Source organism: Ruditapes philippinarum, unplaced genomic scaffold (assembly GCF_026571515.1).
Source record: "Ruditapes philippinarum isolate M1 unplaced genomic scaffold, ASM2657151v2 ctg10283_1_1_1_1, whole genome shotgun sequence".
In the NCBI taxonomy this organism is placed as follows: Eukaryota; Metazoa; Mollusca; class Bivalvia; order Venerida; family Veneridae; genus Ruditapes; species Ruditapes philippinarum.
This window is the reverse complement of record NW_026863467.1, coordinates 4977-32509: the sequence shown is the minus strand read 5'-3', so window position 1 is coordinate 32509 and position 27533 is coordinate 4977. Positions and strand designations below refer to the sequence as shown.

At 32.5% G+C, this 27533-nt stretch overlaps 1 protein-coding gene and 1 non-coding gene across 2 annotated transcripts; both read right to left on the bottom strand.

Annotated features, from left to right (window-relative positions):
* Positions 1-11167: 11167 nt before the first annotated feature.
* On the bottom strand, positions 11168-15551 carry LOC132722152 (carnosine synthase 1-like; the record flags this gene model as incomplete). Its single annotated transcript, XM_060706594.1, has 5 exons — positions 11168-11676; positions 11927-12013; positions 12606-12889; positions 14449-14611; positions 15329-15551. Coding segments are annotated over 5 exons (1266 nt in total), but the record flags the coding sequence as incomplete, so codon positions are not given.
* A 5053-nt stretch (positions 15552-20604) lies between these two features.
* On the bottom strand, positions 20605-20678 carry Trnan-guu (transfer RNA asparagine (anticodon GUU)). The gene has a single exon. It is a non-coding gene; the product is annotated as a tRNA-Asn (tRNA).
* Between the last annotated feature and the right edge of the window lie 6855 nt (positions 20679-27533).

Genomic DNA, 27533 nt, shown 5'->3' with positions numbered 1-27533 from the left:
TCCAAACTTATAGCTATAGCGTAATCTATTGAATAGGAACTTACTGAATTACTCAATACTTACTGAACTATACACACGGTGATATCGACTTTTGCAGCTTACTCAGATGCTGACGATGGAATACTGATAATTTTCAGGGGTTTTCTGAAAGTAATAATGAACTGATAATTTTCAGGGGTTTTCTGAAAGTAATAATAAACTGATAATTTTCAGGGGTTTTCTGAAAGTAATAATACTGTATATAATTAAAAGTTAAAGGGTAAGTAAATGAAAATAAACATCTAGTTTTCAAATTTATGTTAGCAATTCAAACATATTTCTTTAGGTCAAGGCCACACATAGAGGTCAAAGTTTAGATAAAAATATGAGATGTATATAGGGACGATTTAATCATCATTTATTGAGGGATTGTAACACAAATGGTCATTATCATGACTACGGCTATGACACAAGTACTTTAGGTCAATATATGCAAGGTCAATGTCACGATGGTGAAATATCCAGATTTTGTCTGGAGCATATCTCCTACATGTATGGAAGAATTTTTATAATACTTTATGGAAATGTTCACTACCATGATGTGTATTGCTCCATGCATGATCCAGGTCAAAGGTCAAGGTCACACTTAGAGCTCATTGAAAAACGCTTGTCCGGAGCAAAACTTCTACATTCATAGGGGGATTTCAATATAACTTGGCACAAATGTTCACCATTGTAAGGCTGAGTGTCGCACGCAAAATTCAGATCCCTGCGACCAAAGTCAAGGTTACACATAGAAGTCAAAGTTCAAATAAAAATGTGAAGATGTGTATAGGGACCATTTAGTCATCATTTACTGATGGATTGTAGCACAAATGGTAACTATCATGACTACAGGTGTGACACATTTAATTTAGGTTTATATTTGCAAGGTCAAGGTCACTGGAGATGATTAAATATCCAGATGTTGTCCGGAGCATATTTTCTACATGCATGGATGAATTTTAATGTTACTTTATAGAATTGTTCACCACCATGAGACGTAGTGCCCTGCACATGAACCAAGTCTCTAGGTCAAAGGTGAAGGTCACAGTTAGAGCTCATAGCAAAACACTTGTCTGGAGCAAAACTTCTACATGCATAGAGGGATTTCAATATAATTGGGCACAAATGTTCATCATTGTGAGGCTGAGTGCCGTGCATAAAATTCAGGTCCCTGCGACCAAGGTCAAGGTCACACATCCTGCGCATATCTTCCCTACTGATTTGTTTTAAGGTTCATTTAACAACACAGTGCCAAGGATAAAAACTTGCTTGCTAGATAACACTTATCCATAATGCCCCCATCTCCATCTAAATCTTTCGTAAACGGGCGTATTTTGTGACTATGGCACCCTTGTTGTATATTTACAACTGGCATAATAATATAGTGAAACCCAACAGTGTGCGTTTGTGTCCATGTTCTTTATAAAATGTTGCACTAGCTTTTAGCAAGCAGCATGGATCCTGATGAGACTGCGGATGCGCATGAAGCTGGTCCAAAACGCCCATTGTTGGTTTTCACGTGGAGTGGCTCATTTATTTTTAACAATAACGTTATTTACCAAAAATAGCTAAATCAAAGTTTCAAAATACAATTCAGAAAAAAAATCCATGACATGACCAAAACGTGATTAATCACACACTCTTAGACCGGCAACCGTGGATCAACATGCAGGAGAGAACAACAATGGCAGGGGTAGAAAAAGGCCACTAGCAGCACTGATTAGAGAAAATCAGCTGGCATACAACAAGTTCATCACAAAGAAAGTTCCCAAATTTTTAAGAAAAAGTCAGCTCCGATGATAAATGAAAAAAAAAACATAAATGCACCGGCCATGTAAAATAAATTAGGACAATTAAATGTCATATAAATATTGACGTGTTTTTGTCTTTATCAACAGACAAATTGTAACTCCCGATACGCCCATGTATAGAAGAAAAAGTTCGATGTTCTGAATTTTAACTCTTCAGTTTACAACCATTTTTGCGAAATTCCCCGCAACATTTGTTCGTTAGTTTGATTGGGCGTTTAGCACAACAAAATGTCTTACTTCTGACCGAGATACCGTATCTTTCTTTATACAAAATGGATGTCAAGTCCACATACGAGAAGAAAACAGATAATAACTTTCCAAAAACAAGATTAAATCATAAAAGTTTTTTTTTATCCCTCGCCGAAAGGCGGCGGGGGATATAGAAATAGTTTCCGTCCGTCCGTCCTTCGTTAGACATTTTTGTCCGGAGCATATCTCAAAAAGTATTTGAGGTATCAACTTGAAACTTCATAGGTGGATAGATCTCATTGAGGAGGAGTGCAGTGCACACGAATGATAACTCTACCCTGCATAATTTTTGAGTTATTGCCCTTTGTTATTTTTCAAACTTAATTTTTGTCCAGAGCATAACACAAAAAGCTTGAGATATCAACATGAAACTTCATAGGTAAAAAGATCTCACTCAGGAGGTGTCAATGCACAAGAATGATAACTCTACCATTCATAATTTTGCCCTTTGTTATTTTTCATATTTAATTTTTCACCTGAATGGAGCATTACTCAGAGTCTTTGAGATGTCAACATAAAACTTCATAGGTGGATAGATCTTATTGAGGAGGAAAGCTGTGCACATGAACGATAACTCTTCCCATTATAATTTTTGAGTTATTGCCCTTTGTTATTGTTCATACTTTTTGTCCGGAGCTTATCTCAAAAAGTGTTAGAGGTATCAACTTAAAACTTCATTGGTTGATAGATCTCATTGAGGAGGAGTGTAGCAAACAATAATGATAACTCTACCCTGTATAATTTTTCAGTTATTGCCCTTTGTTATTTTTCATTATTAATTTTTGTACAGAGCATTACTAAAAAAGCCTTTGAGATATCAACATGAAACTTAATAGGTGAATAGATCTCATTGAGGAAGAGTGCAGCACACAAGAATGACAACTCTACCCTGCATGATTTTTCAGTTATTGCCCTTTGTTATTTTTCATGCTTAATTTTTGTCCAGAGCATAACTATAAAAACCTTTGAGATATCAACTTGAAACTTCATAGGTGGATATATCTCATTGAGGAGGAGTGCAGCACACAAGAATGATAACTTACCCTGCATTATTTTTCAGTTATTGCCCTTTGTTATTTTCAGCTATCAGTATTCTCATAGGTTTCAAATCTGTAATCACTTCAGCCATCAGTTTTCATTACGAAAAGACTACTACAATATATTCTTCCAATGAGCAAACACATTCGACGAGGGATGGCGATGTTGACATGGCTCTTGTTTATATTTATTTCGAAAGTGTCATTCAATTTGAAGCTTAATACTCTTTATTTAATGCAAAATGATCCACTTATTCGGTCAATATAGTTAAAACAGTTGGGGCATACAGTGAAAAAATATTGCTTAAGAGTTATCAAACGATATTCAAGTAAGGAATTCTGGAACCACTCTACTATAAAAGCCAAAAAGAAAGAAATAAATACAAGCACAACAGAATGATCGAAAATATAAAATCCCTGATTATATGATAATTGCGATTTTTGACGGACTCCACACGGCTCAAACAACGCTGATATGGCGATAAAATGGAGGAAATAAAGAATCCCTAAAGGAAGTAAAAAAACAAAACAACAAAATTGAAAGTGCTGCAGACTCGGTTTGTCACAGCAGTTTGTCATTGTCACATCCGTGTTATTTGTGCCGTGTGGCGGCTGTAAAAAGTGTCCCCGTACATTTACCCAATGATGTTATATTTTCGATCCTTGAAGGTCGTTAATGTATATACATATTAGATGGTTTAGTTTCTTGTAATTGGCCTTTTTCAATCTGGGTGGTTCCAGTATTCCTACTTGAATACTGTATAATCACCATTAGGATATATTGCCTGCTTTTTATTAATTATTTGTCTTTTGACGTCTTGTCTGTGATATGCAGGCTTCATAACCTCAGACCCCCCTTCAAATTTCAATTTTATTCAGTTCCGCCCATTGTATTCTCGTTTAGGGCACAAGCATTCTTTTACTTGGGGACCATACGCCGCTTTTCATGGAATGACACTACTGTGTCACATTGAATAACCATGATAACCGCCGTATGAACACAATTGCGGATGTTTCTAAATTCAAAATTCACCATTTTTGTGTTTAAATGTTGAATTCTGCTTAAGCCGGTGCTAGGGGGCGTGGACGGTAACTTTCTCTTTCCAGTACCGTCCATGAACAGTCTCAATCAAATTGTGCCTGCAACATTTTAAAATTTTGTCGTGTTGGGCTTTCTTTAGGGATTCTGTTTTTCACTATTTTATTTGATGGACGATACCGGGAAGTGCAAGTTACCGTCCTAAACTAGTTCTAAGATGCTTGAGTAATAGCCTACGTTCATCCATGCCTTCCATAAACAGGCTTACATTAATAAGTTTGTTATCTTAAAAAGACAAACCATTTTAAGAATAAATGAATATTGGAATATTGACTATGAAAATTGATAATTAAACTGTGTAAAAGTGACATTATGCTCATATTTTCTTTGTCAAGGTCAGCTGAAATGACTATATATCTTATAAGATTGACAGTTGTTATGGTGATTGACAAACAGTTGATACTGGTCAGTTAAGGATAAAATATAAATCTGCTTAAAATAAAAGACTGCCCCACACTTTTAGAAAGTTGAACATTACAGGTAAATTCCGATGGATATTTGCAGACGTTTCCTTTGGTTTAAGTGAGTTACTTATCGTTCATCCAATTTAAAAGTAAATTGTAACATTGAAAGGAAATATGGCAAAATGTAAATTTATTTTGACTTTTACCTGTTAGTGGCGTACCTACCGATACGCCAATACGCACGGGCGTATAAAAAGAAAAAGTTTCGAAAAAATAAAATAAAATTTCAAAAATGAAATCATTAATTTGGGCGTAAATCGATCAACATATTCGTAGCTGCTAACTGATTTTACATGTATGCTTAGGATGTTACCTTATTCGAATATGCGTTACCTTTTTATGCACAATCAAAACTTCAATTATGAAGAAAGGGAGTGAAAATATAAACAATTTCTTTGGAATTTTCTCTTTTTTCAGCTTGAGTTAACCGTTATATATATAATGCTAATAAACATCGTCAAAATCCCAATAAGGATAAGAAATTGTCCAACATTTTACAATCATTTTTTTTCAGAAAAATCAAATCAGTGAAAAGTAAACAGTTATTTCATTTTTTACATCTAGATCTATATGCAAAATAAAGATATTGTTTGCAATTTGGCGTTTGCAGCACAATGGAAGGGAGTGAGTAAGCTGTATGGAATGTCTTTTTATATTGTAACTTGTAACTATAAATCAGTATATTATTTTTAAGTTCAACTTAAAGTCATTTCAAATTATGTATAATAGTTTTGACACTGTGAATCAGATCTTTGCAGTGAACTATTGCCAATTTAACATCCCTCGTCACAAATCAAATTCAACTTTTGCCCGTAAAAAGAATACCTGTATTTACAAAATATCACTACAGAACTTTGTTTCTATTGTATTATTTTATTGAGTAAAAATGCACACTTCTGAAAACAATGACGTATATATATATGTAACCATATAAGACACATTATGTCTAAATTCTTTTATTTTCGCCGACTTAAGATAACAAATTGGCGAGTCTTTATGTGCGTGAAGCATTTAACTTCGTAACGAAATAACTTAAATATTTCGAATGGAAATTGAAAGACTAGAGTTGAGAACAAAAATGTTAAAGACAATATTTATTGTCTACAACATTGACATACTATATATACGCATTAAAAATATTTTAAGGAAGCTAATTGATCGTGCGATACTACATTTTAGCTGGAAATACGATAAAATCTCGTTACACTAAACATTTAAGCTGTTGTGTTTGTATTAAAGTCATACAGATCATTTTAAAGCATATATTTTCCTTGATTATATCTCACGTTAAGTTATGGTGAAACAAAAGAAAAATAACAAAGAAAAAACTAAACTTGTTACAAAAGGATATAAAACCCATCTTTTTTACAATTAAGAGAGACACCTGGCTATGTTTTGTTTTTCTAAAACAAATAACTTTGATATATTTAAAACAGTGTACACGTTAGACTTCGTGCTATTTCTCTTACATTCAATATAATTATGTACTTGATGTTATTTTCATAACTATACATAAAGACAATAATAGTACAATTAGCTTAAATATCCCATAAATCCTTAGTTATAGCACATAGCTATATTTTGATATATAAGTCTTTGGCGATCCTTCGGCTAAAAACCGGCACTCGGCGTAAACTCATAATAAGCCGAGGTACGCCCCTGCGGGCTGTCCACTCATTTACATAAAATGTTATACTATTTTGACAATTACTATGGAAATAAAGTCAGTTGTTGTTGTTTTTTGTATTTCAAACACAGAAAAAGGTGTTCCTTTGTATATGAAAAGCTTATTAACGTATATCTATGGAATATATACATGTATTGTATATTTTAAATTTTAATATTGTGCTGATATCATCGTTAAATACTTCATCACACCATATTAAGTAATTCAATATCTTTACAGGAATCGGAAATTTTTATGTGTTCATTCGCCGGCATTATGACAAATCGTATAGAAGACGATCAGCTTCATGTCGTCACGAGCAGGTACGCAAGGGAAAGGCTGTGGGACATTCTTTCTAAGTTTCGGCAAATTGCAAAAACATGGGTCTGAAAATTACATATCATACATGAAGTACATAGCTGTCTGACATTTCTACATACGACTTGAGTGTCTAAGATGGAAAGAACACAAAGAAATGGTTACATGTAAAAGAAAAGCTATTAAGAAAAAGATGTAAGATACAACATATTGTCCCATTATTTGCTATAATTAAGCAGCAACATACAATATACCCTTTGTGTTGAGAAATGAACGCATTATATATGTTCCTAAATAGGTACAATTAAAGTACAAAATTTATATGAGGACAAATGTTATGAAACCCGGTTGTAATAGCTCCAACACCGTTAACATAACATGGAAGCCATATTTACATCAATTATCTAATAGTATTTCTAAAATTCTAATGTGTTTCAGTTGTTTCAGAGCAAACAACCATGGCGGAGCAAAACTACATCAGTGCAAAGAATGTGGCAGTTGTTTGCGACATAATCTGAACTTGAGCAACACAAGTTATTCCATGCTAACCTACTCTTAACTTGCAGCATCTGCCCAAAGCTTTTCGAACTAGTATTGTATATGTAAATAATTGAAACATTTATTTTGCTGGTGAAATAAATTCTATATAATGTACATGTTTGTATTTTTTTTGTATTGTAAATACTTTTAAGCTGATGTACACGTGTGTTATCAAAGCAGAATACTATTAAGATGAGAGTTTACAGCAAGCAAACTGAATTCATTTAATTTAATACTTCTTCCTACTTTTCACTTTCAAATATCATATTTGTGTGATTTCAAAAACAGGAAGCGAGAAACAATCATAATTCAATGAAAAAAATTGACGAAATAGGACAGGCAATAAAATTGTTCGGCCATTGTACTCATTAAATTTGGTTCGACCATTGTGCTCGTTTTTTAAAAAGATGCACAACTTCGTTATGCAACTTAACAAAGGATGGGATTTGTTCTTGACGGGCAAACTTGCAATTTTACACAAGATGTCATTGCTAATTTTACTCAAAATGCGTTTCTTTTATTAAAAAAACAACGCATTTAAGTACTTTTTCATCACCCAAAACAACGTTTTCGACTTTCAGGCCTAAACAGTAACCAATAACAGAACAGTACGTGTTTTTTTTTATTCAGGGGTTCCGTGCGGCCTAGTTTTACATACAGATTTAACGTCAACTGTAGGCTTACCTCAATTTCACTGCTTTTACCGAGCGTTTAAAAGCCGCCATTTTATGAGCCCATTGTACGATTTTGATCACGTGATCATCCGCAGTGGTACATGTTCTCCACATAAAAGTTATCCCGTTATGTTTTTACTGACATATTTGGTCTATATTAAAAAATGTTCTACTTATTTTGCTTATGGTTTTGATTCATAAAAATCGTGTTTCGCTGTACTCTGCCTGGGACAAATTAGTGCAATTATTATGATGCTATATCGTCTATATAATAATCATTTGTTTATTTTATCAGTCAGACTAACTAACATTCTTTGCAATTAAACTAGAACATAAACATAGATGTGACCCCTAGATTTTTCTTGAAAAAAAAAATACCCGACTGAACGGCAGTTTATTCGAAATGACTGAATAATGTTTTGTACTGCGCATTTAAATATGATAAAAAAATAAATTAACATTTGTAATAAATGTTTATTCAAATTATCATATGGATCCATAACGAACCTATTTACCGATATATCAAATAATGAAAGTGAACATGTTCAGCCGATTGCTCCCCTCTATTTTTGAATTTTCAATGGTCATGTGAGAAACTCCGGACCAATGAAAATACTCCGTTCAAAAATAAAAGGACTAGTTACTTTCATTTTACATATCAGGAAAAATCGTGTTTCGCTGTACTCTGCCTGGGACAAATTAGTGCAATTATTATGATCCTATATCGTCTATATAATAATCATTTGTTTATTTTATCAGTCAGACTAACTAACATTCTTTGCAATTAAACTAGAACATAAACATAGATGTGACCCCTAGATTTTTCTTGAAAAAAAATACCCGACTGAACGGCAGTTTATTCGAAATGACTGAATAATGTTTTGTACTGCGCATTTAAATATGATAAAAAAATAAATTAACATTTGTAATAAATGTTTATTCAAATTATCATATGGATCCATAACGAACCTTTTTACCGATATATCAAATAATGAAAGTGAACATGTTCAGCCGATTGCTCCCCTCTATTTTTGAATTTTCAATGGTCATGTGAGAAACTCCGGACCAATGAAAATACTCCGTTCAAAAATAAAAGGACTAGTTACTTTCATTTTACATATCAGGAAAAGGTCGTTTTAGTTTTATATTATAAAACTTAATATGCACAACATAATTACATTAGTCAAGGGTCAACTTTAGTAACTGAATATATTTGCTGGTACCCCTGGATAAGATTGTAAGATCTAATAAATACATAATGCCGAGGCTTGACTATTAGCTGTTCACGGTTTTCCATAGTTGTTATTAGTGTTTGCTTTAAGTGAAAACGTAATTGGAAGATGTAAAGCAAACACATGTTATGTATCGTATTTTTGCCAGGTTGTTTCTTTCTTTTGACTATGCCGAAAAAGAAAAAAAAACATCTACATGGTGCAAATCAGCCATCAAATTGTATATGCATTTCTACTATTATAAAAGTAAATTAACTCATCCGTAATGTAATCGCTACCGATTTTACAATGAAGTTACTTTTAAAAACATACATATGTATACACCGTCAATTGCATACTTTATTTGAAGACTGTGTTACAGTATACCCTGACTTGGTTAACAATGAGGTACTTGTGTCTACACTGACAGAAAATGCCAAATTTTCAAAGGTTTTCGCCCAGTTACCCTCCTGATCAGTGAGGCATCTTACGGGGCACAGGAAAGTTTTAGAGCGGTGTTATTTTCTTGCAACATGACGCACATCGCCAGTCACATTACTTACTGTGCAATCATCGTACGGTGACTCTTTATACGGGTATAATCCGTGCGTTATCCGGTCGGCTATCTGACAGTATTTGTATGATATATCTTCTCCCTTACCTTCCATACCTTCTCCCATCTTCTGCTGGTATTTGCTCTTGATTTTTGGAAGAAGTGCTTGCCCTCTTTCCCTCTGACTTCAATCCCTCCCTTTCTTTGTTGGCTCATTTAGAAGGCATATTAGACTTTGAAATCAAAGTTTTCTAATAACGATTGTAATTTAAGTTTTACACGTTTAAAAGACACCTGACGTGAAATTGAACTTAAGAGAACGTGTGTGAAACTGGTCACAGGTTGCCCATATGGGCGATTCCCTTTCAGAATTCAAATTTGTTAGGAATATTGGAAATTCCCAAGCTGGAAAACGTCGAAAAGAAGGAACTTAAATTACAACAAACATGTAAACGCAGCAACGATGGGCAGTCTTCAAGAATAGTTATAATATTTCGGTTTATGTTCAGGACAAATTTTAGAGCCTCCACACAAAAACATTTGTAACACTGATGCGCAAATGAAATAGAGAAAAACGGATTCATTAAAGAATATCGACAAAATATCTATACGTCCAGATATCAAATACCTATACTTAATAACATCACCGTCATTCTATCAATCTATTGAATGGAAGCACAGAAGGCGCTGAATTTGTTTGGGTCTCAGAATGTCAGGTGGGTGAAGGTTGTGAGATTATAAACCAATTTGATTTTGTATAGTGCCACCAATGCTTTCCAACGTTTTAATTGTAGTAAACTGGCTATAAGACTAATTGCAACACCGATATTCAATTCAATGTTTATTTGACTGAAACAATTTGAAATAAAAATGAGTTGCCTTAACTGGGATTTGAACTCCAGACCTTTTGCTTCCTAAGCGAGCGTGCAAACCCCTCGGCCACGGTGAAGTTATATATTAACGGTCTGAAGAAAACCATATTATTCTAAATTAGGGTTTGGTGTTTAACACAGATGTAAATAATTAAGCATGTATATCTATAACTACTATGCGCCTGTCATATGACCATCTTTACGCAGTGATCTCCCCTGAATTTTTCGGTGTTAGTGTACATATAGAGGGGAGTAACCGCTTCAGAAATGCGGACTACTTTCGGCATTTGCAATTAACAGCATCAGAGTCTGAAATTTCGCTACCATTATCTGACGACCCAAACAAATAAAAACCAAAGCAAACAGGTTCAAATGTACACCATTCACTGTGAGAACAATAAATAAAATCAACGGCCGTATATATTTTGAATATATTTTTTAAACATTACAGATATAAATGCAAGATAAGTGTTTACAAATTCAAATATGTGCAGTGAATGTCCCTTTAATAATTTAACATTTGGTGTACATCGTATCTTTGGTGTTCAAAATAAACACATAGTTACTTTCATAGTTAAACTATCAAATGCCTATTTGATAAACTTTAGGGTCATTCTACAAACACAATCAAATATTCAACCTGTGCAATTCAAAAGTTCCTTATAAAAGTGTCAACTTGATAATCGTGTTGATCTATGTCGAGCGCTCTGCACACATTCATCAATTTCCTCTTTACTTCGATCGGATTTGAGCCGGAAACAGCAACATTTCCAAACAGTTTGTCATAGGTAGACACATGCCAAAAATCATCTACTTGTAAGGACTGCAGAAAGAACACATCGCCACTATCAATCATTTCATTCAACTTACTTTTGTAGTGATCATCTGTAAGGAGTTTTCCATGTAAAGATGGTATCACCATTACGCCCATCTGTATTGTGTCTGTTGAACTGTTTGGTATTTCAGGTTTTATTCCACAAGATATCATCATTGTATATAACATGATATCGATTCCGTACAACTTCAGTATCCAATCCCGGAAGATATATCCGCACATTCTTGGAATAAAATAAAAAAAAATTCTTGGATTGATTTCTAACAATTTCGGGCCGTTTGCTGTCATTATAAACTCAACACTGAACGTTCCATCTGTAAGACCTTTTGATATATAATTGTATATTATTTATACGTTTTCATTTGTAAAAAAAATCCTAAAATGAAAATATAATTATTATTTTCTCCCCCTTTTCTTTGGAATTATAGCATATCACCACAAATAGATGATATATGAAATCAAAGATATCTTACATTTATTATTTTCATTTTACTAATAGTATACTTGTAGTATTATCATTTTATCTTTAACGGCATGTACATGGATATTAAGACTCTTAAATATTGATATTACCTATCCCTAAACAGCATTTAAAGGCAGCGTCTATCAGCTGATTGCGGCTGTCGTCTGGTAGAAATGAAGGCATCCGTTTAGCAGTACCTTATCAATATAAAATATAATACATTTTACTTGGACACGTTTTAACATAAAAAAGTCTCCTTTTTTTCTTAACTTTTTCGTTTTTAAGAAGGTTTTTTTTATTAATATTATTCATTGATTGATTGATACATTTATAGATTTCAGGGATATTCGGACTTGCTTCCACAAAACTTTCAGTTTTCACGTAAACTCGAACTATTTGTTTGTAAAAATGTAACATTGTCATTATGAAAAGAAAGATGAACAAGGAAAAGCGTCTTTAACTGAACGCACCCTACAATAAATACACAACCACACATGACCACCGATAAGGCAGCAAACAGAGATACGAAGTTAAGCAGAGGGCGATGCATATTTTGTGAAGATGTAACTTTTGCAATTACTTTTGGACTGTCTGTGTTATATAATTTCATTGTATTTTATCAGTCTTAACACTTGCTTGACAGTATGACATACCATTAAGCTTATATTGAGTACAACGCGGATTATCTTAAAAATAACCCTCTTCGCATCTTTCTTTAATCAGTTCGGTATTAGAATGTAAAAAAAGAAGATTTCTTCTTTAAAGACGTATTGTTTAAAAAAACGTTACCTATATAAATTGGCTGTCGTACTATTCCACTGTCAGTTATAAAAGCCCATACAAGAGTTTTGTCATATAACATGACATCGACATTGTGCTCAGTACCATTGTAAAACTCAAATGTTGTCATTGAATTGCCTCGACTCAGTCCAATCCTTGGAAAGTCCGAATCGGTGCACAGAGAGCTTGTAATTTGTTGAAATTGTTTCTTCAATTCTTCTTTGCTTTTAACCATGCAAGCTCCGATGCCTCCTGAACAATTATCTAGTTTCAGTATCGCCGGAAACTTAAAACTGATAATGATCAAGCATGAATAAATTGAACTTAATTAGATTAGTGAGTTTCAAATTTGGGATATGTACTTTCAAAAAATACCTAAAAAATACATTTTTCTATATACAAGTATATAAAGTATGTGACCTTAGGTGGGTTGGGGCAATCCAGGAAAATAATCCATATAACCTCTGTAGACTATTACAAGTGGCTGCTGCAAACCAGACATCTTAGCATTTGTAGAAAATAGAAATGTTTTAAGTCAATGTAAACTAAATTGCCTCTGCGTGGGTAACTAAGGAACTACGATTTTCTCTCAGAATTCTAATATTTGAGGACAAGATTTTCAAGAGACACTTCCTAACAATATCGATGTAAAACATTTGTCCACGGTAAGGCCATTTTTGATCTTTATAAAACTTTTGTAAGGGCCATAAGGCAGATCTTCATGTCAATAATCAGAACTGCGGGCTATTTTGTTTAAAGCAGTTTTTTTTTCTATGTAATAAATAGAATGACCTTCTGGGCTAGGTCTGCTTTTACTCCTGGGGAGAGATTTATATAAATGTTGTAATGATTAGCTTCGCAATTCTACATGCCAAATATCCAAGCTTTATGACACCAATTACTTTTACAGCGGTATTTTAATAATTGTTTTCATATACACATAAGTCCATTAAAACTTACTGTACAAAGAGAGGGTCTTTTTACAAAAGGGCGGGTGAGACCCTGCTTTACTTTTGTACAAGTCCACTTGGTAACGCTTCATTTGAATATCAGAACTCTATGACATTTTGTTTCACCATTTTAAATGCGTCATATGACTGTAAATATAGTAACCGTCATGAATTTGCCCTTGGGCTATGATTTACGAGTAAATCTGTGGTAGCGAAAGAAAGGTGATGCATCATGCCAAATATCTAAAATAAAGGACAAAGAAGAATCTAAAGTGGCATATGTGAAAATGTTGAAAAGGCTCGATTTGATTGGGCTTGATTTGCATCTCTTTGAATTCAAGTTTGGACGCACGACCTTGCACATGTATATCGAGTAAATTCACTTGAAGAACTTTTTGCGCCGGTCCGGATAATTTAATGAAAGTAAAATAAACTTTTTGCTGTTTTGAACGTCCTTTGTGGATTTTCTTTCTTCTTTTCTTTTGTATTCAAACATTATCTAATTCATCGTTTAAACGTGAACCCACTTAAGATGGTCAGCGCATTATAACGGGTGATGAATACGTACTTCCGTTTAACCCAAAGAAAGACAGAAAGATAGAATAAAAGAAAATGAACGAAAGACAGAAACAAACATGCAGTTTGAAATGAAAAAGTTTAAATTATGTTTTGTTAAGTCTAATTTAGCTTTTGTTATTTACACCAATAAATAGACTAGGCCGGTTAAATAACTTTTGTTGAGAGTTATCTTAGGAAAATTCTTCTGTGTGGTTTAAAAAAATGTTACTTCAAAAAACAGTACTATAGATAACTACACACGATGGACGATGGACTTCAAACTCACAAAAGCTCACCTCTCAATTTGTGATAAGCTAAAATGAAAAAAGAATGCCGACGCCAACCTTTCCGGTAAAGTATCACAGTCCAGATCACTTCTTAGATGAACTGCCTGTGTAGAATATACATCTATAGTTTGCACATCGTCAATTTTTATTTTACTCTTGCTCAATACATTCTGTGTTTGTGATTTCGAGCTCGCTACGATGGCGGACTTATAACTCACACCTGAAATAGTTATTATTATAAATAATGTTAACGTGAATTCTGCTAATAATGATAACGTTGCGGAGAAACTTAAAATACATTTTTTTTTGTATAATGATATTACTCTCAGCAAAAAGAGGTTAAAGCAAAATGTAATACATTTACACAACATTGTTTCGTCATTTCGAAAAGTAATTTAAACTAAATAATTATTATCTATGTTCTATGCATTGTGGTTAAAAGCGGCTTTCAGCTTTTGTTTTATTTATTTATTTTATGTGTTTCAAACTAAGAATTTCAGTAATTGTATCTTGGAAAGGTGCATCATATCACTGTTAGGTCATTTTCAAAACATTGGAGCTATATTCATAGGGCATAAGTGACGTTCGTTTAAAGGGAAACAAATCGTCCGCTTTACTAATTTACATATAGAGAGATCGGTAGATAAGAGGTATTGAGGGTTGCCTTATTGTTTATGTACTTTATCGACGGGGCAATTCTATTTTACATCTAAATTATTTTGATTTGTAAATCCTATGAAACGTTTTATCTAAAAAACAATTATTTAACCTTTTGAAAAGCTGAAGGCCGCTTTAAATCTGTAAGGTATATTATACATTTACAAAACGATACGTTGTCGGACGAACTATCTAATTATCTAATTACCGTATATGATATAGATGGCTTCACAGATGAAAACACTTCAAAAGTTATAAGAAAAACAATATGAAAATGTACCTCTTAATTCTAATTGTTCACATATTAATGCCGCCAAAGGTGTACATTCGTTACAAAATGAAATACAACCATCAGCCTTAATTTCTCGTCTGCGTAATAAACTTATGATTTCACTGGCATGCACGTGGTCAATCGTATGATCAGAGAAATCATACTCCACAAAACAATGAACAAGATCTCGTGCAATATGATTTGGGTTAGATTCCGCAATTATGACCTGATAATATTAGAAACACTGTGAATATAGTAACAAAACAAATCAACCAACCATACCAAATTAAAGTCTATATATTACCAAAGACATGCATAAATTTATTTTGGCTGATTTTACCTTTAATTCGTAAAAATCTAATTCTAAATAATATCTTAATCGCTATATAGATATTAAACACATACTTAAATAAACGCTTATATTTTAAAACATCATGCATTGCAATGAATTTATCATGTAAGACTTCAACGACATGTTGTTATTAACTTATAATATACATGTATACGTGCCTTTATGCCATATCCTTCAGCATCCGGCCACATGGTTCTCATTCTATACGATCCCCCACCAATTACAACAATGTGTTTTCCATCCATAAGGAGGCAATACTACTTCGTATATTAACAATCTGCTTTAAAATGAGACACAGTGTTAGAATCCACGGTAAGATGAAGATATTTAACAATACTGTTGCAAAAGTTGCTTTGTTATATATTACCTGTGTACATGACATTAAGATACTTTTTAAGGAACGAAGAGTTAGCAATGACTTTGAACATCAAAGAATATTCCGCATTCCGCGTTAGCTTGGAACTTTTAGCCAGCTCGAAGATCGATATCCATCAATTTTATGTCTACTTTTAATATCTAGTCAGCCCAGAGATCGGCATTTAAAATCATTCTCGAATATCTAAATCCAAAAGTAAATTAACTGAACTTCGTGTTGTTCTTGAATTTTGAGGCAACTCGAAGATCGAAAATCCTAATCATAACGTATTGAATTTCGTGCTGGAGTTGTATTTCGAGGCAGCTCGAAGAGTGAAATTGAAAATCGTTCAAAGATGGATATCGAGCTAGAGTTGAATTTCGAGCCACATATAAATTCAAATCAAATATGAAATTCAACTTATGTTACTTTTAGTTTTCGATCATAAAGCTGGTCTGAAATACAACTTCAGCACGAAATTTAATTTATGTAAGGATCATAAATGTAGATTAACGAGCTATCTGGTAATTCAAATCAAGCAGGAAATTCAACTAATGTGACTTTTGGATTCCGAACTTTGGACTTACTAGAAATATAACTCCGGCTCGAAATTAACCTTTGCATGATTCTTAATTTTGTTCTCAGAGCTAGCTAGAGATTCGAAGAAAACTCGCTTTTGATGAATATCGATTGATGTTCGATGTCACTGCTTACTTCTCGTTACTCTCATTTGTAAGAATTCATACATATGTATTTTATGAAAGATAAGATTGTAAAATCTTTACATAACTTTAATTTAAAGGTAGATAGGAGTAATAAACAATAAAAAAGTTGAATTTTTGTCGATGAGATTATAAATATTACTAATAACCTATCACATTTGGTTGTCATTTTGGTCTTAAACATTTTAATAAAATTCTCTTCATCAATCAAGCACGATACATTTTATTACATTGCGGTTATCTTTAACAATTTTATCGGCACTTTTGCAATATCACATTAATAAAATAAACGAGAATCATTCTAGAGAACTATAAAAAAAAAAAAATAAAACTGTAGTACCCGTTTAAAGGAAAATAATCATTTGACCGTACATTAATATATATGATGCTTCAATCTATTAAATATCTTTTAAACTGATCTATTGTTTTCTTTAATCATAATAAGAAAACAAAAACAACAAAAACATGCGATAACAAGAATTATATCGTCTGTTCGCTTTCTGTACGCGGGGTTAAAAAAATATTTATTGGAAAAAACACAAAAAACAAAACGAAACAAAAAAAAAAAAAAAAAAAAAAAAAAACACACACACACAAACAAAAAAAAAACATTCATTTTGAAGATAAAGAATTATATTGATTATTATGATCTTACAAATCGAAAGTAGCGATTGACATGTGTTGGCGATATTTCAAATTTTAGCCTGGTCTTATGTCAGTCAAAGCTTGAATTTTGTTGATAATCAAATATTAATTAGCAATCAGTGTTGTTTTTTTTACTTAAATGTATCGGAAATATTAGCTATATTCCATTTTGATGTTCGATATCGTCCCCGTTTTTTAATATGCAAGCATTATAGATTCTTGTTTTGTTTTCATATTTAAAAAAAAGAAGATAATTATCGGCATTAGTTAACATGTCTCTTCATTGGCTATGTAAAATAGCGCCTCTGTAGGAGATCATATTTAAATTATTAGCTTATTGATTCGTCATGGATCATAATTATACTTCTTTTTTACATGTCATTTCATTCACTGTTGTATAGACTTTATATGTATAGTTTGAAATTTGGTTTTTAGCATTTATCGACGAGTCAAGTGTAAATGGTTTATTATGATATCCATTATCACTTTGACAAATAATTAAGCATTTCTTTTACAAGGTGCTTTATTGTGAATTTTGAAGTTTATCAAACCCAGACGAAATTCGTCGGCTTGTATTTGTCAGTTTTAAATGAAATTTATTCTCTAACAAAAACTCACACACGCACACTCAAAAACCATAAACAAAAAACATCATAATAACATTTGAGTGAATAGGGTTCGAATCTATGAGTGAAAAATCACTTAAAAGCACAATGACATTGATTTACCAACATAGCCAGAACGATGATACACATTCTTCTTAAAAATAATAATAAAAATAAAATATAAAAAATTTAATGTTGTAGAAATGTTATTTTAACAAACGACATTTAATGAAGTTTTAAAGATAATTAGTGTCATTAAAGGATAATTCAAAAGAAAAAATCACTTTCAGAGAACTTTTTTATTCGTTTAGTGTTAAAATAACATTTCTACAACATTAAAATTTTTGGCCGCCAGGCCGCTAGGCCGCCAACTTCACAAAAATGACAAAATAAAAAAGTTCTCAGAAAGTGATTATTTCTTTTTATATATCCTTTAAATAACAATAATTATCTTTAAAACTTCATTTCATTAAATGCCGTTTTATTGTTAAAATAACATTTCAACAACATTAAAATTTTTGGCCGTCAGGCCGCTGGGCTGCCAGACCGCCAACTTCACAAAAATGAGAACATAAAAAAGTTCTCTGAAAGTGATTTTTTCTTTTTATATATCCTTTAAATAACACTAATTATCTTTAAAGCTTCATTAAATGCCGTTTTAGTGTTAAAATAACATTTCTACAACATTAAAATTTTTGGCCGCCAGGCCGCTGGGCCGCCAACTTCACAAAAATGACAAAATAAAAAAGTTCTCAGAAAGTGATTATTTCTTTTTATATATCCTTTAAATAACAATAATTATCTTTAAAACTTCATTAAATGCCGTTTTATTGTTAAAATAACATTTCAACAACATTAAAAATTTTGGCTGTCAGGCCGCTGGGCTGCCAGGCCGCCAACTTCACAAAAATGAGAACATAAAAAAGTTCTCTGAAAGTGATTTTTTCTTTTTATATATCCTTTAAATAACAATGATTATCTTTAAAACTTCATTAAATGCCGTTTTATTGTTAAAATAACATTTCTACAACACTAAAATTTTTGGCCAACTTCACAAAAATGAGAAAATAAAAAAGTTATCTGAAAGTGATTTTTTCTTTTTATATATCCCTTAAATAACAATAATTATCTCTAAAACTTCATTAAATGCCGTTTTATTGTTAAAATAACATTTCTACAACATTAAAAGTTTGGCCGCCAGGCCGCTGGGCCGCCAACTTCAGGCCGCTGGGCCGCCAACTTCACGCCGCCAGGCCGCTGGGCCGCTGGGCTGCCAACTTCACGCCGCCAGGCCGCTGGGCCGCCAACTTCACACATCTACAAAATTTCTTGATAACAGTAATTTGGAACCCCTTTTAGCCTAGTAATTTTCATTGCTTAGCACCTTTTCCTTTCTATTTGCTTTTGTACACAAATAATTATATGTCTAATATGGTGTCAATGCCTTAATTTCCAGTAAAATGTGATATATTACAAAACATTTCACCGAGAAATAAATGTATATTCTATTAAAAAACTTGTTTAAAAAAAGAAAAAAAGAAAGATATTCCGATACCTCAAGAAATAAGTTTATCAGTTTTGTTATTATTTCACGACATGTACATTATGAATATTTATCTCGTCAAATTCTTATCTATTAGATTTTTTTGTACGACATTTATCTAAATGTATCACAGATTCATTGGTATGTTGTTATTCGCCACAAATTTTGGTATTGTTATTGCAACGAACAAAATGTGTGTTTAAATTTGAAAAGTTTAATTAGCATACGGAACTAGAATTTATTTTATAAAATTTAGTCAATAGATGTCAGTTTTGAGTGTTAATGTTAAATAATGCACTGTTCGGGTAATATAATCATTAAGGTCAGTAGGTCAGAGTGATTATTTACAAAGGCATTGAACGATTAACCATGCATTATGTAATGAATACAGAATGAGTTTTTCTTCAAAGGTAAAAGTGTCTCCTTAGAAAGTTTGCTTGGATAAGCAACAAATTGTCCAAGGTGAAGCCGAGATAAATTGTTGTGTGTCCATAAGAGAACTTTTTAAAATGATTTCAACGATAAAATAGCGAATAATAAAAAATCTCTAAAGAATGCCTTTAACGAAAAAAAAAATGTTGCAGGATCGGTTTGGTTGAGTCTGTTCATGGACGCCACCTAGCACCGGTTTAATCAGTATTCGACATTTAACATTTGGAATTTGATAAGCCATGCATTATAGTGCTACAACAGTAACTTTGCTTAACTTAATTTTTTTTGGTAAGGATTTCATCTATTTATGAAGTGCAAGCATATTCATACAAAGAATATTTCAATAAGAATAGTATAATATACGTATCATTATCTGTTTTAAAGTTTACTTTTGTTTGTGTAAATATTCATCATCAATACTTATGCCGAGCAAAAGCCCCTCTGATTGATACAAATGTAAACACAATGTTGAAAGAAAGAGGAAATAAATAAAACGAAAATAAATCTGTATAGTTTCCAAAATTTTTACAGTGCATTTTTAAGACAATTCAGTTGGAAAGCAACGCATGAAAATATGCAACATATTGTGACTTGTAATTCAAACGTCGCATGATAAAATAAAAAATATATACGTCCCTGGGTGGGCTTGAACCACCAACCTTTCGGTTAACAGCCGAACGCGCTAACCCATTGCGCCACAGAGACGATTTGACCTTTGCATAGCATGCGTTATTCATATATTGTTATGCGCATATTGTTAAATAAAACATTCATTACTTAATTAAGCGGTCCGAGAACATGTCCACGTAATGCTAATGTATAATAAACGTGCAGTTATTTTTTGATATATAGAAAGTAAACCGTCGTGTTTTGGTGAACGTTTTCCCTAGTTATAATATAATTGCGTTTTCATTAAAGCTAGCTTCCAATCAACAGATCTTTTCATTAATTGTATCCTTTATTTTCTTGTTAATTAAATGACATTCATTATGCAAAACTGAACATTCCTTATTGGTCTTGTACATATACTTTTAGAATTAATAGATTATAATTAACACATGTTATACATGTAATTTAAATTATATCTAAGATAATGAATGGAAACAATATAGAATAATATAGCATTGATATTAACTAGTAAAAGTCCAAATTTAAAAGCCGAATTATAAAACTGATTGAACACAAATTTGAACACAAATAGCTGGTATGAAATAGTATGTAACTTCCAAGATTCTTTAAGCCATCTATCTAAATACATTGATATTATTCTGCGTGTAATTGTCACTTTTTTGTGAACATATAACGCTTACATAACATAGTGTAAGGTAATAATTCTTTATGCTTATTATAATCACATTTTAATGTAAAATGTAAATGTGACACAGTAAAATATTGCAATGACTTTGATCAATGTAAGATATTCATCTGTTTCCCCGACAACTTTCCTACTAATTTAGAATGTTTTTCTTATTTCGTGCATGAATATATATATTCAACGACTTTAATAAATAGAGGATATTTGTTTGTTTGTGTGTATGATGAAATTTTATTTCATCGAGTGGGCTTTAAATACAGTATTCTCACGAGTAGCGTATAGTCACGAGTGAGAATACTGTTTTTAAAATTCACGAGATGAAACAAAATTACATCTTATACAACAAACAAAAATTTTTCTTTTTATTTTATGCTTAAAAATTTCCTTTGATTTTAACTTTAATATTATAATCTGTTTTCCCCACTGGTAGCCTCTATTATGTACATGTATAAGTCGAATTTCTCATAAAACACAAGACGTCTTGGGCTGATAAATAAGTTCGATAATCAACGTTAAATGGCGGTGATATTATTCATTTTATTAAAAGATATGAATGATCGCGTGTTTTAATAATAAAAACAAACAATTCTAGCAGGAGAAAAAGTCCAACCATCCATCCATATTTCTGTTTCTTACTGCGAATTTATATTAGACCTGGCTCTGTTAAATGTCATTCGGAACTGCCTCGGCTATTATCTATAATATTAACCTCGGAAACAATACGGATTGAAAGTAGTTCTACCACGTGGTTTCAAATGTAAACAGAATTAGAGATAATGTAAAACGTATGTATATATTTGACATCTAATGCCTGTTCCGGTACTCTTTTGCTTGAAAATTTGTCTGACAACAATTTGTAATTCAAATATGCCCACTGATGTTCAATTTCAAACAAATCCGACGAAATGTCAACAGGTTGGTTTTTTGTACTTTCGGTTTCTACAACCATAATAATAAATATATAAATAATGAATTGTTTTGCTTTTGTACCTATGATATCACTTATTTTAGGTGAACGTTTACTACATATATTGGAAATAAACTTGTAAAAACAACTCCCAGCATTAAATTACTATTTGTTTACATGTTTAGTTTCTTAGCGTAGGTTAGACCGAAATACCGCATCCGTTCTGTGTATTCATACTATTGTGTTCGAGGTCCTTATCCGAAGACTGACGGAAAGGGCCGAGTAGTTGCGATTGGTTAAATGTAAGCGGTCGCCATTTTTAAAAGTTGTGTATTTCACGGGAGTTTGATTCAGAGGGATATCTGGATTTGTGAGTCATACACCTTTTTAAAAGAAAGGGAACTTATTTGAGGATTGTAACAGACAATATATAAGTGCTGACAGATGTGTTAACATTCTAAAAGCAAAAAGGAAATTGGAAACTTTGAATTGTTGAAAGTCTACCTTACGAACGCTAGGTTGTTTACTTTTTCTTCGGGCTGATGGCTGTCATTGCTTTTCAAGTTTTCATAAAGCATACGACAGTTATTGCTTAAAGGATACTAAAATATGCCCAAGAATGTATTTTTCAGACTGTAAAAATGAAACAAACAAAATAAGAGACGATGTTTGGTGATTGGTAATTTGGATGAATAGAAGTAAGTTTTCTTCTTTTTATTACTTTTGACATTTAAGTTATTTATCAATTTCAGCTTTGCTTTTCTCTAAACAGCCTGACATTGTCAAAATTGCCAGCAAAAATAAAATTGAGGTACCACATGGGGAAAATCTTAAAAAAGTAGTTTCGTAATTGAAAAGTGTGAAATCATATTTTGATAATTTTCACTGTGAAATTATCAAATATAATGTTCACGGATAAATCAGTAATCCACTGAAAAGCATAAAATATACCGTTTTAATTTGTATCGTCATAAGAATAATTTAGAAGTAATTGTTCAGAATTTTAATAAATTTTGTGAGTAAAAATTCGCAAAATAGATTAAGACGACAAAGTAACTTCTTTTCCTTTATTCTATGTTTCAATCGTTAATATTTACAAAAGTGTCGAATTTAATAATTAAATAAATACTGCACAATGATATATGTGAACGATATTCTACACTGTCTGCGACCTATTTGACATAATAACTTTTTTTCAGTTACATTATTTCAATCAATAACGCTATGTAATATTAAAAGTAACAACAAGAAAAGCATTGATGCAAAGCATCAAAGGGCGACGCCAAAAGAATTTTATCCACGTTTGCACCTAAATACTTAACAAAAGATGTGTACTTTATAACAGTACCATTACATGTGACCTGGAGGCTAGGCATAGTTTAAGTTGAAACTTATACCAAAAAGAATAGACTCTGTCTTTCCAAGATGCAAAGACAATTTATAGTCAATTAACCAATCTTATAAGACTCATACAAAAAGAAAGAATTTCTTCAGATTTATTTTACCAGACACAAGGATTCCTGAGTCATCAGCATATAATCACAACCTGGGAAGAAAAATATGACCAGATTGATAAAAAAAACTGTGTTCATAAAAACCAAAAAAAAATGTAAATAATGAAACTATACTATTAACTTAAAGTATATTTTTAAAGGGGGTCATTATTTACATTTTATTTTGGTTTTTGACACTTTTAAGATGACTACAGGTTTTTTTAATCCATCTGGTCATATTTTCTTCTTCCCAGGTCTGATACTCGTGCATGTACATATAATAAAAGCTTATTGCTAAGGGTCGCAGGCTTGTCATTGACATATATTAGACATAAAAGAGGACCTAAAATGAACATCAGGGGGACAACATAGGTACTCAGAGCAGTAATAGAATGAGTACCAGCCACATCCACCAGCTGCTGTCTATCAGAGATAAGACTTAAACCATGTAAGAATTTCATTACATATGGCAGATGCTTGAAGTTTCATGAAGAAGAAGAAAAAGAACTTCTTCATGTGCAGTATAGTTTGATCAACTGTATCAAATGCCCTTTGTAGATCTAAAAGTATCATGCAATACTGCCTTTGTACATTTCAAATTTAAATTTTATACAACAAAAATAGTATTATAAGTAATACCTAAGATAGACAGAAAAGAACAAATAATTTAGTAAACATGAGTTACTTCCCCTTAAAATAGAGAAAACCTGAAACCCAAAAGAACACCCTAAACAGCAATATTATGAAATGTTGCGGGCTCAGTTTTATTAAGGCATGCAAATTAATGGTAAAGTATTCTTTCAAAAATAGATGGCCATATGACAGCAGTAATTGCAGAAAATGGGATAGCTTTCAACATCCGGATACTGGTACACTTTGTAAAAACAACCATTCTGCGCAACAGATAAACGTAATAAGGATAAAATCAATAGAATAATCGTTTGCAACAGTTCCAACCTATCCTTATACTAATTTGCAGGTGAACTTTCTTCTTGTAGGAAAATTTTGAAAATATATAAATGAATGGATACGGCATCAATGTAGACCACAACGATATTCGAAATCCGGGTTTTAGTATTGTCAATAAAACTAAGGGACAAGTTGTTAAACTTAACCTGCAATTTCGTGAAAATAATATCACAATGCACATGCTTTTTACATAAAGTTAGTAAATACAAATATAAAAACATATTTGTTTACTTGATTTTTACGAATCAAAATAAGACTAATTAACACAACATGGCATTAACTGCTAATAATAACAGCTCCTTCCATAGGCCAAAATAAAAGCAAAAGCATACCATAAGAGACGACGCCGCTCACCGGCGTCGCCAATAATGATAAGATAGTATCCGGCGCCAGAGATGACAGCTGCAGTGATGACAAGTAGCAAAATTTACTGATGATATTCTTAGTCGTTATATTTATATTACGCTTTTGACTTACAGATACAGCGTTTTCAGTGACAGCTTCAGAGAATTCCGTTAGAATGATTATTGTTTGTTCAAAATATTTCAAGCTTGAAATAAATTAAGAGGTTTTCGTGTGATACACTTAAACAATCATCGCTCGTTTCGTAATTTAGATCAGCTCATTTCCACATATACAAATACAAGTAAAAACATTAGATAATAAATAAAACATACACAGTCACGTAGGGTAACGCATGCAAAATACCATCCCAGTGTGTCTTTTGTTAAGAATGTTACAGGAGTCCAAACTACCCTGTTCGAAGTGAAAATGTTGCTGTTGTGGGCAGAAATGCATTTCATTTTCAAGGCAGCCGATGATGGCAGTCAGAAACTTTCTGAAATTGGCTAACGTTCTGACAGAAAATCATAATCACTCTTTTTTTTCATTACTATCGTTCAATTTAGACTTTAAACAATCATTTGTAATATTTTTCTCATGACAAAAAAATGCGGTATGTTCTTGAAAAGCTTTTTATTGACACACACTTGCAGTACAAAACAATACTCCCTATGATCAAATTGCACTTTAAATAGGACAATTAATATGAATAAATTTTATATCCTATGTATGTAAGTAAGCCTTATTTATTTTTTCACCTACTGTTGATGTAATCATGTAATGTAAATTTGCATTGAATTGGTTGACTTCGTTTGATTTTAAGTTACGTTTACTATGTGTCATTTAAAAAAAGTGTTTCTTCGATGCACCTTTTATTGCATTGAAAACTTTTTTCATCTTTAGAAAACATTGCAATTGAAAGTTTTAAGGCTTATGTTAAAATTATTTAGACATATAGGCAGATTTCAAACTGTATAATAAAATTTCTTGAAACTTTGAATTACATTAGAAAATGGTTACAGAAACATTTTAAGAGAACACTGGAAAATGTGGTGTGGGTTCTATGCAATGACTAAAGTATTTAGCTCAAGGAAACCACGACTTGTCATTGACGAGACATTAACTCACACAGCTACGAATCCTTAGATTAGATTACTTGTCCAAAAGTATTTGTGTAAATATGACAACTGTTAGAAACACTGCACCTTTATCCTTCTGGAACCGAAATGAATTAACAAGTATAGAGCCAAGCTAGGCTGAACATCCGGCTATACACTGTTGGCTTACGTTTTATATTTGAGCCGTGTCACGACAAAACCAACATAACGGGTTTGCGACAAGCATTGATCAAGACCAGCCTTCGCATCCGCGCAGTCTGGTCAGGATCCATGCTGTTCGCTTATAAACCCTATACAAGTAGAGAAACTGGTAGCGAACAGCATGGATTCTGATCAGACACCGCGTATGCGCAGGCTGGTCTGGATCCATGCTGGTCGCAAACCCATTATGTTGGTTTTGTCATGACGCGGCTCATTTCTACCTTGATACTACGGAAGTTTAGCGGCCCAGCGGTCTGTCGGCGTGAAGTTCATTAAGATATTTACCGGTGATTTATAAAAGTCTATGCTGCATTGAATGTTATTTAGTGAAGCGGTCAGTATATTGTAAAACATATCAGCTGAAATATTATGCAGCTAAAGAATTGTACACTTAAGTTTTCCATCTATAAATTCGTCCATTTTCACCGTATCCAGTAACGCCGGAATTTGAAAATAACGCACGATATATGTATAGTATGCATTGTTGTACTGAATGTAAGAGTCGACAAAAAGCCAAAATCTCGCTTTAAACGATAGTTAAGTTATCATTTTTCACGAATGATATTGAAAAGGAAACAATTTTGTGGAAATAATCTTGATGTCGGATAGAGTATTGTCTTTGCAGCCGTATGCAGCTATTCTTTTTTTTTTCAGTTCGGTTAAATAAAAAATTATTGGCCAGTATTCTTACCGCGTTGGAAATCATGTCAGGTATCCGCCATTTATTGCACAATTCTGTGTTACTTATTGCACGAATCGTGCGTTATTTTCACATTCCGGCGTTACTGGATATACACGGTGATTATCGTCATTTCTTATATCTAAATTAACATTACCATTTCTGCCGTCTGTCATTGAATACTCATGTAGTATTGTTTTCCTTACAAAAACAGCTCAAAGAGCACTAATCTACCGAATTGGATAATTGAACTTTGGCGAGTTTGCCTCCATGTGGAGTTTCAGTTGCAAATCATGTCTTGGAAAAAATATTTTGGCCGGGTTTACCTAAATATGGCATTGATGGTTCCGTCTGGGCGGCATTCAGCCTTAAACTTAGACAATTATTCATAATTTTTTACTCCCTTGATGAAAACTGTCGTTCTATTTATACTTGCAGCTCACTTTTGAGACAGACGGTGGGAAGGGCCAATTTTTTTCTAATGTTGTTAAAACTTGTGGCCCGACCCTTTTGCTTTTTTATAATAACTCCATTGA